General features: G+C 30.9%; 1 protein-coding gene, 3 non-coding genes and 1 pseudogene across 4 annotated transcripts; 4 read left to right on the top strand and 1 right to left on the bottom strand.

Moving 5' to 3' along the window:
* Positions 1-2,343: 2,343 nt before the first annotated feature.
* On the bottom strand, positions 2,344-5,246 carry LOC107952334 (protein ORANGE, chloroplastic). The gene is made up of 8 exons (XM_016887597.2): positions 4,785-5,246; positions 4,567-4,681; positions 4,193-4,309; positions 3,991-4,077; positions 3,465-3,541; positions 2,983-3,110; positions 2,757-2,893; positions 2,344-2,563 (listed from the first exon to the last, which is right to left on the bottom strand). The coding sequence occupies exons 1-8, from the start codon at positions 4,985-4,987 to the stop codon at positions 2,486-2,488; spliced, it is 942 nt and encodes a 313-aa protein (XP_016743086.1). The 5' UTR covers positions 4,988-5,246; the 3' UTR covers positions 2,344-2,485.
* A 3,693-nt stretch (positions 5,247-8,939) lies between these two features.
* On the top strand, positions 8,940-12,071 carry LOC107891996 (UDP-galactose/UDP-glucose transporter 4-like; annotated as a pseudogene).
* A 2,908-nt stretch (positions 12,072-14,979) lies between these two features.
* LOC121225474 (small nucleolar RNA Z107/R87) lies at positions 14,980-15,084 on the top strand. Its single transcript, XR_005923342.1, has one exon. It is a non-coding gene; the product is annotated as a small nucleolar RNA Z107/R87 (small nucleolar RNA).
* Positions 15,085-15,150: 66 nt separating this feature from the next.
* LOC121225582 (small nucleolar RNA R30/Z108) lies at positions 15,151-15,253 on the top strand. The gene has a single exon (XR_005923444.1). It is a non-coding gene; the product is annotated as a small nucleolar RNA R30/Z108 (small nucleolar RNA).
* Positions 15,254-15,522: 269 nt separating this feature from the next.
* On the top strand, positions 15,523-15,623 carry LOC121225468 (small nucleolar RNA snoR31/Z110/Z27). The gene has a single exon (XR_005923340.1). It is a non-coding gene; the product is annotated as a small nucleolar RNA snoR31/Z110/Z27 (small nucleolar RNA).
* The last annotated feature ends 439 nt before the right edge of the window (positions 15,624-16,062 follow it).

Below are 16,062 nucleotides of genomic sequence, written 5' to 3'. Positions count from 1 at the left end.
CGTTCGGGCCACCATCAACTCCCTACACATTCAATCAACTTGTTAGGTTCCTTATGGCGCATTTGGCCAACTTGGGTCTCAAAAATAGCATAAATCATAGAAAACCACTTATTCAAGTGAAAAGTTAAAAGTAAATAAAAACACAAAAAAGACATCCAAATTGCTCAAGAATAAGCTCTTCAAGTGTAATGGAGAGCTTATTTTGACATATCAAATTACAACAGATCAAGTACTTTCTACATAAATATACTTCCATTGATTTTAATGCATGAAAATTTTCCCAAAATCAACGAGTGAAACATGATGACATGCCACAACACAATATATTATTGAACTTCCATTAGTGCTCGCATAAACTCCAAAAGAACCCACAAATAAAAACTTTGAACGAAAAAAACACCAAGGTTTCTTTAGAAAACTAAAAAAAATGAAAAACAAATACAATTGTGGCATTCATAGGCACTAAAATAAAATGACTCGTAAAAACCTACAACAACTAATAGGGCCCATAGAGTAGCCTACAATAGGTAGAAAGACAAAAGTTAAATCATGCATCGTTTCAGTTTACAATAAGGGAAAATGCATTAAATGCATATTACACAAGCAAAAACAAAAGATGACTACACGTGCATCCAAACACGCACGCCAACTCACCTTTTAATATCTGCTAAAAAGATGAAAAGCTTGCTAGTGCTAAAAAGAAATCCCCAAGGTTCACCAAAAGCAACATGGTATCACTCAAACCACTACGACAAGCAAAACATTTTGAGAATGTCATTTTATAATCTATCCCTCAATTAAGAGGCAATTGTTATACATAACCAAGCTTTCCTCACTTGAAAAAGGAGATGGCCTACAAAGGGAACTTACTTTTTCCATAATTATCTCCCCTAGCCCAAATGGAGCGTCAAAATGGAGAATCTAGATAGGGCTCACCATATTGGAACATTCGTGATTTAGAAAACATGTGGCCACTATAAAATATCGAGGAAATATTCTTGGTACACATTTACATAAACTCTCATCACTTCTAAGGCTCCATTGACCAACTCCTTAAGCTTGAACACAATCGTGTCAGGTCCTATCACATAATATCTAGCCACATCTTACTTGGGTTCTCCATGACCTAATCACTAACCATACTCTAAAGGATACTCAATAGGTGGGATTCATACTAGAGGTGTTCATAGGTGGGGTCGGGCTTAAGCATGATATTAACACACTTTATGTTTGCCTAAGCCTCGTTCAACTCAAAATATAGGCCTAAACTTTTACCCAATCCTGCCTATATTTGTAAATAGTTCATCCAAACCCATTTTAGGCCAACTCATATTATTTTTTAAAAATTTTAAAATATATTTTTATATTATTTTTAATTTAATATTTAATAATATAACATATTTTTTATTATTAAAATTTTATATATAGTCATCTTAACAATTTTGTTATTTACATTATAATAGTATTATATACTACTATAGACTTAATTTTTGTGTTATAAATTACATAAAATATAAAAATAACATAATATAAAATATTACAAACTTAAAAACGGGCAAGACAACTCAAGCCCGAGCTCAACTCACATTTTAAAATGGCCTATTTTTTCCTTTTTTTTTCTATTTAATTATTTTGTCCCAATCCTCCTAAATTTTGGATGGACTTTCAAACTAAGATGCATTATCAAGTCTCATCCACACCAAACACATGGTTTCTTAAGTGGCTTTTGACTCATCAAGTGTAAACCACATGAAACCTCCATTACCATATTTTGCACCAAGAAGGACGAAGCCCATGAAACAAAACGAAAGAATTGCAATTATAGAATCCTTTTACATCCATGCTGAAGGAATTGCATAAAAACCTTTATTTGAACGCCCTTACGCAAGCAAATCTTAAAAAGTTGATATTAAATAATTAATAGAAAGTTTTAGATTTTAGTCAACTCATGGCTTCTTTTTCATTGTGTTAATTTGGTAACTGCGAATCTAATTAGTTAATTGGACACTTGTTTTTTGTGAGTTGAGTTAAATTATCAAAATGATATTTTAGAGTCCGTAAACTTTTCCATCCTTCAGACAAAACGCAGGTATGAATCTATATCAGAAGAAACCAATGCTGTATTTGGTCAACAAATGCTTTACAGTTTACACCTTTTGGAAGAGCAAAGCGAAAGATATGAAGTACTTAAAACTCCCATTTCTTGAAACATAATTGATCAAAGTTGGAAGTTTTTATTTCTTTATTTGAATGTACCACTAATTCCAAATTGACGAATACCTAGCTGCAGTCAAACATAACCAACCTTGATCATCATCAATTGTATGACATCGTATGGCTAAATGATTTCGAAAGTAGGTATTATTATCTCACTAACATTCATTTCAATGTGCTTGGATATTTTTGTATATATCAAAAGATTGGTTATCTTATCAACAATAGCTCTACATTTCCATACAAAGAATGAGAGGGTGATACTGCAGCTCTAATCAAATGGGTCAATTCGTGGGTCATGTTCACTAGCCATTGCCATTCCAGTGCAGAGACATGTAGGGCACATGACCTGCCGAAGTATTCAAACAAATATTGATTATGAGAAGACACTCGGATTATGTGAACTAATGAAATCCATCAAATCTAACCCTAAAATTCCCACATTGGATAAGGAAAATATTCTTCCATTCGTTAAAATTCCCCAGTTGATATGCATAAGTAGACAACAAACTATTGAGACTACACGTTTTTAGAAGCCAAACCTTTCCAGAACCTGAACAGTTTGAACATCTTTCTGTTTTGGGAGTTGATAAAGGTCGATCTCCTCCATTACCTGTTGAGACTGGTTCAATAAGAACAAGTGATCCAGTATTTGAGCAGCGAGCACAAGCAAGATATCCTGCATTTACCATTGACCTTGATGAAAATACAGTACCTGGAACATAGTAGGGGATTTAAAAAACAGGAAGTTTCAGGAAAAATACATACCCGTTCCAAGACAATACTTGCATCGTTTATGCTCCTGCTGTTTAACATTGTTTATTTCAACTACCATCAAGGCTGAAATAACACCGACAGCTCCTCCAGAGAATGATGCCACTATAGGATCAACCTGACTGCACTCACCACCAACTAAAATATGTTTAATACTACATGAAACAAAACTGCATCCAGTATACCAAACTGAAGACAAATAACAGATGCTTCTTCTTTGTAGAAGCAAACTTTTGTAAGTTAATTAGCCATTAATCTTTCTGACAAAATGTCTAATATTGTTTTCATAAGCTGGCTTGCACCAACTGCATCTGTCATCTTTCTCAACACCGTCAAGGGTATGCTTGACAGAAACGAGTGCAACTAAGGAAGCCAAAAACACATTGACTTCATGGTAAAAACGAAAGCAATCAAGCAGCTCAGTTCAACATCTTCAAAATAATAATCATACATTACAAACAAGAGGATTGCCATACCTCAATTGCATTGGCAGGTGCATACTACTGATGAAATCTGCGTATGAAGTGCCCCCTAGTCCTAACTTAAGCTCCAGCTATAATGTGGGAACAAAAAGAAACAAGATAAAGCAAAATAAGTTATGATATGCAGGTCTTCATAATTTATATTAACATCACCGAAAGTGTCCATCCCCAAATTGCTACAAGGAAAATTTCTTGCATCAGTATAACGAGGTGAACATTGTCATTCCTTACCTGTATGAAGTGTCCCCTTCAAATACTTTATCCTCTCAACAGAAAACACATTGTTTTGTTTTGTTCCTAAAAGCTATGTTAGTTGGAATTTAGGACTAGTGTTAATTAGGGATATGTGTCCATGTATGCTCAATATTTTCACATATTTAGAAGATCATACCCAATACACATTTGGATGTGTTTAACACAAAGAGTACGGGTAGCATAACTTAAAAGCACCACAACTAACTCAGCCATTCACATCGGAGGAGAGACTAGATTATGAGAGTTGAGAACATGAGTGACTCACAGTGGGTGCTATAAGTCCACCAAAAAGGATAATCCCAGCAATAAGAGAATAACAAGTTGCGTAATAAACCTTGAGATTTGCTGAGGTCTGTATGTACACAACATAATACATCGGTTAAATATGATTAATGAACAAAACAGTGGAACTAGGAACAAGTTGGGGGGGGGGGGAATAAACAAAAAGAAAAAAAAATGTATCTTACCAGTGGAGGCAAGAATGGGATGAATGATGGAAAATTAGGAAGTTCAATTTCTCGCTCTTCCTTTAAAACGCCAAGTTCAGCACTTTTAATGCGTTGTTGTATCCTTAGCCTCCGAACCTAGAATTGGGTCGGTTTCAAGTTAGCATATGGTTCTTTCCAGTAACATTGACTACTTGATGAGCATATGCAGAAACTTCCCCTATCGATACCGGAAACTCAATGGAAATCAAAAGCTATGCAGCAACACAGCTAATGGTGTTTAAAACTCAATGAAAATCACAACTTTCAATTTGATGCAGAAACATCTCCTATTGATACTGGAAAAAAACTCGATGGAAATAACCAAAGCAAGAAAATGAAATCAGTTGGGTGACCTCTTCCATTTGCAGAAACACTTTGTTCCGCCGGCTTCGGATATTATCCTGAATTTCTTGCAATTCCATATTAGCAAAATCCTGGACTGTTTCAGGCCCTTCTATGATGCAAAATCTGTACGTTTTTAATATCACACATAGAAAAGAAAATCAGAAATAGCAGCTAAAACAACATGAAACCTTAAACAAAGCCAGAGAAAAGAAAAAAAAAGAAATACCCGGCTGTAGCTTTATCAGCGGAAGAATCAGAATCAATAGAAGGCGCGAAGGAAGAAGAGTCAGGTTCAGTCGCCATGGATCGCCATTTCGAATTCAGTTTGGGTTTCGTTTGAGGAAATCTAGAGCTTAAAGAAAAAGTGTTGCAGGGAATGGATGGCTTTATCGTATAGGAAACTGCCAAGACTCGACTCAAAGAAACCATCCTCGAAAGGACTTCAACCTTATTTTCCTCTCTCAATCAATCAAATCTTGTTCTTCTTCTGTACTTTTCAATTGGGAAACTATAAATTAAGCGATCGTTTTCATGGTTAAGAAGATATGTTGTTTGGAACAGAACAAGGTGGAGAGTGGGAGGAGAAGGTTTAAGACAAAGTGGAAGCATAAAATTTTGATGCAAATGCGAGTGGTAGGAATCTTTTAACCGGTTTATCATTAGACTCATCGATGACCGGTTCAGAGTCGGTTATGTTGTGTGGTTTGTTTTTATTATATACTACTATCTTTCCATTTTTCATTATTTGTTTCGTAGAGAAAAAGATTATATGAACTGTAATTTTTATTGTTATCATTATTAAAATTTTTCTATTAAATTTATTACTTTAATATTTTGAAATTTAAAAAAATACTTACTAATCATAACAACAAAAATAATATTAAAAATATTGGATGTAAATTTTTTTAAAAATCATACATTTGAACTCTTAATAATAAAATAATTTTTTTGTTAAAATAATATTCTTAAAAAAGTTTGACATCAACATTTGAATAATATAATTAACATTATTAACTATTTAAACTAACTAATAATATTATAGAAATAAATGATCAAATTATGTCAAAAATTAAAGTACATAAAAAAATCTCAAATTTTAACATAATATAAAGGTTAATCTAAAGTTTAATCATTTTCTTGTGATATAAAAAAAAAAAAGAAGCCAGGCAAACTAAAAAATAAATGGAAAGTCATGTGTTCATCTTTAACACCTTTCAAATTATCTATAACCACATAATATTTTAATTAAAAAAATTAAAATATTAATTATTTAGGCTAATTGATAATATTATAAAAATACAAAAAAATAATTTATATTAAATATTAAAGTTTCAAGATGAAACAAAATTAAAAATTAACCAATTTTTCTATAAAGAAAAAAGGAGTGCACCAATGTGCTCCAACATGTCAACAAATGTATGTAACTAATATGGTTGTTTGGCTCGAATATGTAAATATATATTTTTTCCTTTTTTTCTTTTTTTTTTACTATTTTCTTGTTATTTTTCCACTATCTTGCTACCATTCAATATGTTGGTACTATTTCGTTGTTATTGTTTTATTATTAATTTTGTTACTATTTTAGAAGCATTTGCTTATTAAATTACACTCATCTTAGTGTTATTTAAGTATACATATATATTTATTTTCAATTTGGTGGGAAACATTTATTTTTAATATTTTCAGTATATTTGGTGTATTATATTTTTTTTAAAAATAATATAAAAAATTAATACGGGCGAGCCGAGTTCGGATTGTAACATTTTTATCCAGGCTGGGCTGCAAAATCTTAGACCCATTTTTCGAGCCAAACTGGGCCTAAACCTAGCAAACGAGCCTAAAATTTTGGTTGGGCCCAACACGAATCGGCCCATGGACACCTCTAAGTATCAGTACCTTCATTTTTATTTCGATTTTTCTAAAATATTGAAAGCTAAAATGGTATTAATACCTTTATAGGGTACCAGATACCTATTTTGAAAACTTTGAAAAATTACAATTTGTTCCTTTTTTAAGCTCGAGTTAGTAAATGGGCTTTTGTAAGCTTGAATAAGTCTCGAAAAAGATCGTATAACGTAATTATAAGACGTTTTGAGTAGGAATGCATGTATTATAGTGTAAATTGATTATTAAATGTTTATAGTTGTTCCGGCAACGATTGTAGCATCCCATAACTCAGGTCCGGCGATCGAGTCGAGTAAGAGGTGTTACATTTGTACAAGGATTTGTTATCTGATATTGATATTGTAACAGCCTAATTTTCAGTGGTATCGGGAATAGAGATTTGAGATCACCAAATCCAACGGGTGAGTTAAAAATTTAATAAATTAATACCTATGAGTCAAATCCGAATATAAAAGCATTTTTGAATTAGTGAATTTGGTGATTTAAAAGAATTAATTAGGTAAATTGGGTCGAGAATGAGGTATCGAGACCTCGACTTCATAAATCGAGCCATAAATATTTTTAGAAATATTTATGGAGTGTTGGTGAGGTAGTATTAAAATTTAGTCAGAAAATTTTGACGTTTGGGTGGTTAATTAAATAAAAAGGACTAAATTGAAAAGGGTGTAAAAGTTGCTAGAAGGATTAAATAGCTCAATTGTCAAATGAGGAAGGATCTAAAGTGAAAATAGTCCTAAAGGAGATATTTTGGGCCGCAATAGCTGAGAAAAATCAGGAAATGGATGAAATAAGGGAAAAATTGGAAAATTGCCAAAATTGGCTAAATAAAAATGGGACTAAATTGGAATATCTGGAATTCTCTTCATTTCTCTTCATATTAATCAGCTGAAAAACAGCCATGGAGGAGGGTTCAAGCTGGTTTTCATACTCTAGTTTCATGTAAGTTTAATTCTTGCTTTCTCCTTGAAATTTTTATGTTTTTGTGACTTTTACAACAAGGTCCACTTGTTGAATTCATTAGTTTTTGATTCTATGAAAGAAATTGAAAGTTGATATGAATATGTAATGGAAGTATATGATGATTTGGCATGGAATTAGAGCTTTAAATTATTTATATGCTGATTTTATTGAAAGAATTGAATAGAAAGTGAATGTTTGGGACCTAATTGTAAAAGAGTTTGAAGTTAGAGTTTCATATGGAAATTCTGAATTTCAATAGTTATGAAATAACTTATAATGTCTAGAAAAAGTATTAATTGAGAAAATTACCTTAATTGAGAGGTTAATTGAGCAAGGACTGAATTGTATGAATTGTGAAATTTGGGGCAAAATGGAAATCAACATTTTGCACTAAAACTGTTTTAGACAGCAGCAGTAGTCTAACTTTGAAAAATCACAAAAAATTATAGAAATCGAATTAGAGGATGAATAAAATATGAAATTAAATATTATTGAGTCTAGTTTCTTATAAAAGAAATTATGTAAGCAATGGAATTGTAAATCATGAGATACAATAACTTTTGTGAGACAAGGTCAGAATGATTTCGAGTTCCCCTGTTCTGACTTTGGAAAATCATAAAAAATTGGATAAAATTAATTATGGGATTAAATTTATATGTTTAGAATCCTGAATGAGTCTATTTTCAATAGAAACAAACGAGGACATCATTCGAATTCTGTACAAGAAGATAATTAATTTTTAGTGAAGAATGGTTAGAACTGTCAGACAGCAGAACAGGGGAGACTTTAATGAATAAACTGTATTAATTGGCCCAACCAAAAATTATGAAATTTTTATGGTAAGAAGGTATATGAGTCTAGTTTCAGGGAAAATTATAGGATCTTAATTTGGAGTTTTTTAGCTGAAGATAAAAATAATTTAGTGACTATGACACAGATGGACAGCTTGAATATTCACATAAGTAGATAGTGAAAATTATGGATAATGTTACCTACAAGTGTGTTGTTTATACTAAGGATGTGGAATGGAGAGGAGGAGGAGGAAAAATATGTATGAATATTCAGCTAGCATGGCTAATTTGTATGTTTTTGGCTCAAGGACTAAATTGAATAAAAGTAAAACTTTATGGGTAATTTTGTAAAAATGTCGAAAATGACTAAATTGAAAGGAATGAATTTTTTTATTATCTAAATTAATAAATTGAATGAAATTATCAATTTAAGATTGGGTGAAATTTGGGAATATGGTAAATCACCAATATGCCCCTAAATCTTGGTATTTCTGCAATTTAGTCAGGTAGGTTCGTATATCCTGTATGAGCATGTAAATATGAAAATTTAAGTATTGTATCGTACTTTATATGATATTTTTTTTGAATATATGAAAAGAATGTTACATGAAACATGAAAATGAATACTAAATAATATAAATTAATTGAAATTATTCTGAAAATCTCGTTAATGCCTCGTATCCTATCCTGGTCTCAGGTACGGGTATGGGGTATTATAGATATGACTTCAAGGCTTTATTATGAAGCAAATTGTAAATCCATGGGACACATATGTCAAACTATCAGGTATTCTTATGGATTAACCAACAGTTCGTTGGCTTACCTTAACTATCCTGCCCAAATTATGTTTAAATTTACCAAGGTACTGCCAGTTATGATTATGGGTGGCTTCATTCTTTACTTACGAAAGAAATACCCATTTCATGAATACATCTCTGCTTTACTTCTTGTGGTTGGTCTTATCCTTTTCACCTCAGTAGATGCTCAAACATCTTCAAATTTTAGCATAACTGATGTGATAATGATTTCGGGTGCTTTAATCATGGATGCTGGTAAGTGTGAGTTCTATTTCAGTCAAATTTGAGAAATGATCTTCCAGTTAAACTCTATTTATTTTTTTCAAGTAAACTCTGATTAGTCTAAATTATTTTATTATTATTTGACTTATGAATTTAGCCTATAAATAGATTCTTTTACAACCTTAGAAAATAAACTTATTAGGGATTAGAACTCGTAACACTTTTAGAGGATTTTGTGTTTACATTTCAAGGGTTCTTTGTTTTTGGGTTTTCAAGGTTTAGTTTTTCTATCTACATCTTTTGTACTCTTCGTTCTTTTGCCATTATAGTAAAATTATCTTTGCCCATGTTTTTTTATCCTCTTTGGAGGGGTTTTTCCACGTTAAATTTGTGTGTTCAATTTCTCAATTTCTTCTGCTATTTTTACTTATTCGTTGTTTAACGGGTCGATCCTCAACAAGTGGTATCAGAGCTAGTTCAATTTTTGTAGATCAGCCCATTCAGATATGGCAGTAACAAGGTTTGAAATTGATAAGTTCGATGGTGTCACAAATTTCAATCTGTGGCAAGTTCAGATGATGGCAATTCTAGTTCAAACCGACTTGAAAAAGGTTGTTATCAGGAAAAAGCTTGAGAATCTAAATCAAACAGAATAGGAAGATCTTGATGAAAATGCCTTGTATGCAATCCAGTTATGCCTCGCAAATACGATATTGTAGGAGGTATTGATGAAGAAGACCTTATTTGCCTTAAGGAAAAGGTTAGAAACTCTTTATGCGAGCTAACTGTTTAGTGTTGAAACAATGTCTATTTACGTTTCGCATGAACGAATGTGAGCTTCTTAAAGATCACATCAATTAATTCATTATTCTTTTAAATGATTTAAAGAACGCTGAGGTTCAGAGTGACGATAAAGATCAGACTATGCTATTATTGTGCTCTTTGCCACTTTCATATAAGTCTTTCAAGGAGACCCTAATTTATGGTAAAGACAAACTCTCATTCGAAGATATGAATGGTCATTTGTTGAGTAGAGACAAACTCGACAATGAGTTTGGTTCGGATAGCAAGGCAAATAGGCAAGCTTCCATTTTGGTAGCATCAAAGAAGCGAGACAAAAGGTGTCGCTATTGTAAAAAGTTAGGTCACGTCAAAATAGATTGTTATAAACTGCGAAATAAAAAAGCTGCTGAGAGTAACGAGGAAGATGTAGCTGGTGCTTATTTGGTCGATGAAAGCAGTGATGATTTCTTGTTAGTGACAATGAGCGATAACTTCAAGCTTACGTCCGAGTGGATCCTAGATTCGGGATGTTCTTTCTACATGTGTTCCAATATAGAATGGTTCTCCAGTTTAGTTGAAGGTAGAGTTGTGCACATGGGAAACAATTCATCTAGTATGGTAATTAGTATTGGTACTGTTAAAATTAGAATGCACGATGAGACGATTAGGATACTCTTAGATTTTAGGTATGTACCTGATTCACGAAAGAATCTCATCTCGTTGAGTATTTTAGACTTGAAAGGATGCATAATCAATATTGAGTTAAGCGGCATTAAGGTATCTCGTGGAGTTCTCGTTTTGTTAAAAGGTAAAATGACAGAAAGTCTTTATATTTTGGAAGGTTCCATAGTGACCGGTGAAATCGAACGTCCCTCGTTCGTTACAAAGTCAAAGTCAACTCGTTTGGAGCAGAGGCAACTTGGTCATAAGATGGAAAAAGGTATGATCATTTCTTAAAGAGAGGTTTTCTTTTGGATGCATGTTTTGAGAAGTTAGGGCACTGTGTTTGTAAAAATCAAACCCGAGTTAGTTTTGATTTGGCAGTGTACAAGTTGAAGGCTAGAAGTCTTTCAGCTTCTAAGAATAGATTCGACTTAGTTAATTCCTTGTACAGTTCAAGATAAGCCCGTGATGGGCTTTTGCAAAGATGGCGTTGTGGAAATATGAGTCAATGTGGAGATTTGTTAAATGTGACTCCTATTTCAGTCAAGTTTGAGAAATAATCCTATTTCTGTCAAGTTTGAGAAATAATCTTCTAGTTAAACTCTATTTATTTGTTTCAATCAAATTCTAATTAATCGAGATTATTTTATTATTATTTAACCTATGAATTTAGCCTATAAATAGGTTATTCTACAACCTTAGAAAATACACCCATTAGAGATTAGAACGCATAACACTTTTATAGGATTTTGTGTTTATGTATCGAGGGTTCTTTGTTTTTAGGTTTTCGGGGTTTAGTTTTTTATCTTCATATTTTGTACTCTTTGTTCTTTTGCCATCATAGTGAAATTATCTTTGCCATTGATTTTTTATTCTTTTTGGAGGGTTTTTTCACATTAAATTTGTGTGTTCAATTTTTTAATTTCTTTCGCTATTTTTACTTGTTCATTATTTAATCGGGTCGATCCCCAACAAATGCATTTTTGGGAAATTTTCAAAAGCAATTTTCACTATGAATTCAGAAACAACATAGATGGAGATGTTTTATTGCTCAACAATAATTGGGATTACTTTCTTGTGCCAATAGTTCTAACAAGAGACTCTTTAAGTCGTGGATTTTTTGTTCTCAACATCCGTACGTTTACTGTGTTCTAGTGTTTGAAGCCATGGCTACATTCATCAGTCAAGTGTTTGTTTTATCCTTGATTGTTATTTTCAGTTACAATTGCCATGACAACAACTGCTAGAAAAGTTGTAACTTTGTTGTTGTTGTACATGATATTTACAAAACCATTAACCGAACGCCACGGGTCAGGATTGTTGTTGATATCCATAGGAATCATTTTGAAGATGTTGCCAGATACTAAACCATCACCTAGGGTTCAAGGATGAAATGTAAATACAAAGAAACCAAAACCTCTTTTAAAGAAGTAGAAAATGTAGTAGATGAACAGGATGAAAAGAGAAAACCCCTAGTTTTAAAAAAAATGTCATTTTATTTAGGGGTTTAGCTCTTAATTCAAGATTGCCATTTTTTTTTCTTTTTGTCTATTTCAATTGTGTTTATATTTAATTCAATATTTTAAAAAAAGTCCTAAGATTACATCATTAATCATTTCGTTTTTATTGACAATCTAAACTAATAGAAGTTAAAAGGGGAAAAAGTAGACAAAAAAGCAACATCATATATAGGTCAATTTGGAAATGAAATTGAGAAATTGGATATTCTTAGATCTAAACCAGCACTAGAGCCAATGTATATATATTTACTATTATTGCAAAATTTAATTTGTAAAGTTAGAAAATATTGTAAACACCTACTGATTTTGAAGAGAAAAATAAAAAACTCGGTTTAACCAATTTTCAGTTTGTGCTTCGACTGCGGTTCAATACAGTTTATAGGCTAATTAGTTTAACCTTTTTCTTCGAGCTGGTATATTGGACGGTTTTCAATCTGCTCTGCTAGTCTGATTTAAATAACATTATAAAGTGGTTAAGAAAAAGAATAAGCGCCAAAGTGATTAACGTCGTAAATGATATATGCAATTTTTGATTTTATGCTTTTTGAGAAATAAAATGTCCATTTTAAACATGATGTTCTGAAATAAAAAATATGCATTTAAATAATGTTCAAATTTGTTAATATTATGATATTATAATAAGAATATAAAAAATAATTTGTTGTAACTCATTATTAATATTTTGATATACGAAATATAATTTTTAAATATTATAAGTAATTAATATTAATTATTTGAAAATTTTCAATTTAAATATATAATCAATATTCTAAATATTATTAAAATATAAAAATTACAGATTTAAATATATATAATGTTATATATTTAAAATAATTTCAATTAAAAAACAATCTTATACCCAATATAAATATTACATAAAATTCAATAGATTATACATAAGGGTTAAAAGTTTCATTTTACCGTGTTTTTTTTTTAAAAGCAAAAGCTATATATATATATTCTTTCTTCTACCTTTAAAAGCACTTTTGAAAACAATGGGACAAAGCATTAATATCATTGGAGTGGTTATATAACAAAATTAATTAAAAACTTTAGGAGTAAACTATACATCAGTGCTCACTCAATTATGGTTTTTTTAGTTACTCAATTATGAAAAGTTATAAAATAATCATCTAACTATTCAGTTTTGTGACCCAACTAGTGGTGGAGCCAAGAGGCTGGCAGGAGCCCGGTCCTCCTAAAATGGAAAATTTTCCATTTAGTCCATTTTATAAATTATAAAATTTTAAATTAGTAATGATAAAATTACATTTTGCCCTCTCCAAAAGATAATAATTTGATTTAATCCTTTAAAAATTAGAAAGATATAGCCTATTGAAATGATGAAATTGCATTTTACTATTGCAAAACTATACAATTTAATTCCACCCACATTTTTTTTTTCTAACTTTGCTCCTGCACCCAACTGTCTTGGATTTTTGGGTGTTTTTATTTTTATATTATCTAGCTGATGACTAAAAAAAGATAAATTTAAATAGTTAAGTAATCATTTTATAACTTTTCATAATTAAATAACCAATAAAAAAAACCATAATTGGATAACCTCTATTATAGTTTAGCGAAGCCTTCAATTTAATTTTCTTGAAGAAAATGAATTTTATATTAACGTGTCAAGTTTGATCACATAATATATCATATTAATTTACGGGGTTCTACTAAAATATTATGAAAAAAAAGAATAATTACAAAATAGGGTGGGAAAAAATAGTTATGTCGTTTGTGAACTGTAAAAAGTGATACCACCAACATGTCAAATAACACCACATATAAAAATAAATATTTGAATAAAAATAAATAAAATAAATAAAAATAATATTTAATTTAAAAGGGTGTTGCCAAAAGGGGCAGCACCCTTTTACAATCACCCTTTCACTTTTTCTTTTAATTTTATATTTTTGTTTTATAATTTTATAATTTATAATTTTATAATTCAATTTTATTTCATAAAAAAATAGCTGAGTTGTTTTATTTTTATAATTTTATTTTTTTAAAATTTTAAAATTATAAATTTTTGAATATTTAGAATAATAACCAAGTTGATAAGGTGTAAACGAGTTGAGGGCGAAATCTATTAAGATTTTTAGAAATTGAATCAACTTAATAAGATGTGTAAAATATTATGGCTAAATTTATTATTATATCAATCAAAAGAAAGCTATATCAATATTATATTTGGTGACCAAATATATTTACTATTAAAATATTATTTTTAAAAGCAATATTGCTTGACATGTTAATGATATCATTTTTTTATTGTTCAAAACGATCCATTTTATTAATTTATTATTATTAAAATATTAATTTTTATAGTTGGTGTGTACCATTGAAACGTAATTATTTTTTCCACCCCATTGCAATTATTTTTTTCGTATTATTTTAATGAAACCTCCAAATTTATGAATTTTAATTTATGCAAATTTTAGAAAAAAAATAATGGGGAATTTTCTTTTCTTTAAAGGCCTATTCGGGTCTGTTTTCTCTGTTAAGCCCAAAGAAAATAGAGAATTAGGGCCGGAACTAAGACCCGAATAATTTTACACGAGCTTCAGTTTACCCATCAAATTTAGGTTTATGAACTCTAATAAAACCCTAATTTTCACTCCTATAAATATATAGCCATCACAGTTATATCACATCTCGCTCTCCTCACTGCTAATCTTATTAACCACTGTTTTCCGTTGAATTTGGTTTTTTTTTTCAATTTTCGGAGTTATTTTAAAATAAAATTGTTGTTCATTGGAGATATTGTTTTGATAGTAGATCGCGGTGATGACTCCATAAATTCAAGCTCAACAGACCGGAATGCAGGCTTCTCATCTTTTTGAGAACTTTGCGTGTCGACCACCCCGCTGAACTGAGCGATCTTTGCTCCTTTTTCTATTTCGTTAAAACATTTTTTCCCGATATTAAACTTTTTTTGGTGACAAATTTGAGGTTGCGATGAGGATTCACAGCTCCCTCTTCTGATAATTTTGGTTGAAGAAAAATCGCTGGCAGAATCGAACCTATAACTTTATCGCCACCACTGAGCAATCTCTTTAGTTTCTCTTGATTTTATGAATCCGCAAAAATAATTTAATTTTTTTCTCAGTCAAATCCTTTTTTTTTTGGTTTTGGAATTTGATGAGGATTAACCAATATATATATATAGATTTATATAATAATCCGATTCTTGATCTGTGGTAGTTCATTATTGATTGATATACAAATCCTTGCTTGTGTATCTATGCTTAGTTACTTCTATAATTCTTGAAAGATTTAAAATATTCAATCAAGAAAGTTATGATTTACTTGCCTCAAGAGTCATCAAGTGATGAAATTGGAAAAATATCTTAGGACACCTTCCTACATAGCCTTTTTTAAAGGCTATGGATGAGAAGAATATTTCCTTTCTGATGGTGACGACGACGATAATAACAGTAATGTTTATATTAATATTATTCTGTTTCTTTTAGTGGAAATTGGCGAATCGATATGTTCCAATAAAAATCCAATTGGTTCAAATTTTAGATAATATTTTGACTTGGCTAAACACAGTTTTTGCATTAGCTTTCACATTAATTCATCTTCTGTTCATGGTTTCTTAATGTATTTACATCCTATGCATGCTCTGGCTGCTGAATCCAACCTTTATGAACAAATGATCACCAATCTATGTTTCGATTTAAAGTAAACAGTATCATAGTGAAACATGGAGGCTCTGAATGAATTTATGAATCGAGAGGATTAATCATCACTATACTGAAGGGACAAGCGGTTTACGATTAAAAAAGATGTTGTACTGGATTGTGAAACAAATGGGACAATAGTACTTGGGATGAGACAGAAGTTAAGCAGTCATC

This window comes from Gossypium hirsutum, chromosome A03 (genome assembly GCF_007990345.1).
Source record: "Gossypium hirsutum isolate 1008001.06 chromosome A03, Gossypium_hirsutum_v2.1, whole genome shotgun sequence".
NCBI classification, from domain to species: Eukaryota; Viridiplantae; Streptophyta; class Magnoliopsida; order Malvales; family Malvaceae; genus Gossypium; species Gossypium hirsutum.
The sequence above is the reverse complement of the archived record's forward strand: the minus strand, read 5'-3'. Positions and strand labels throughout refer to the sequence as shown.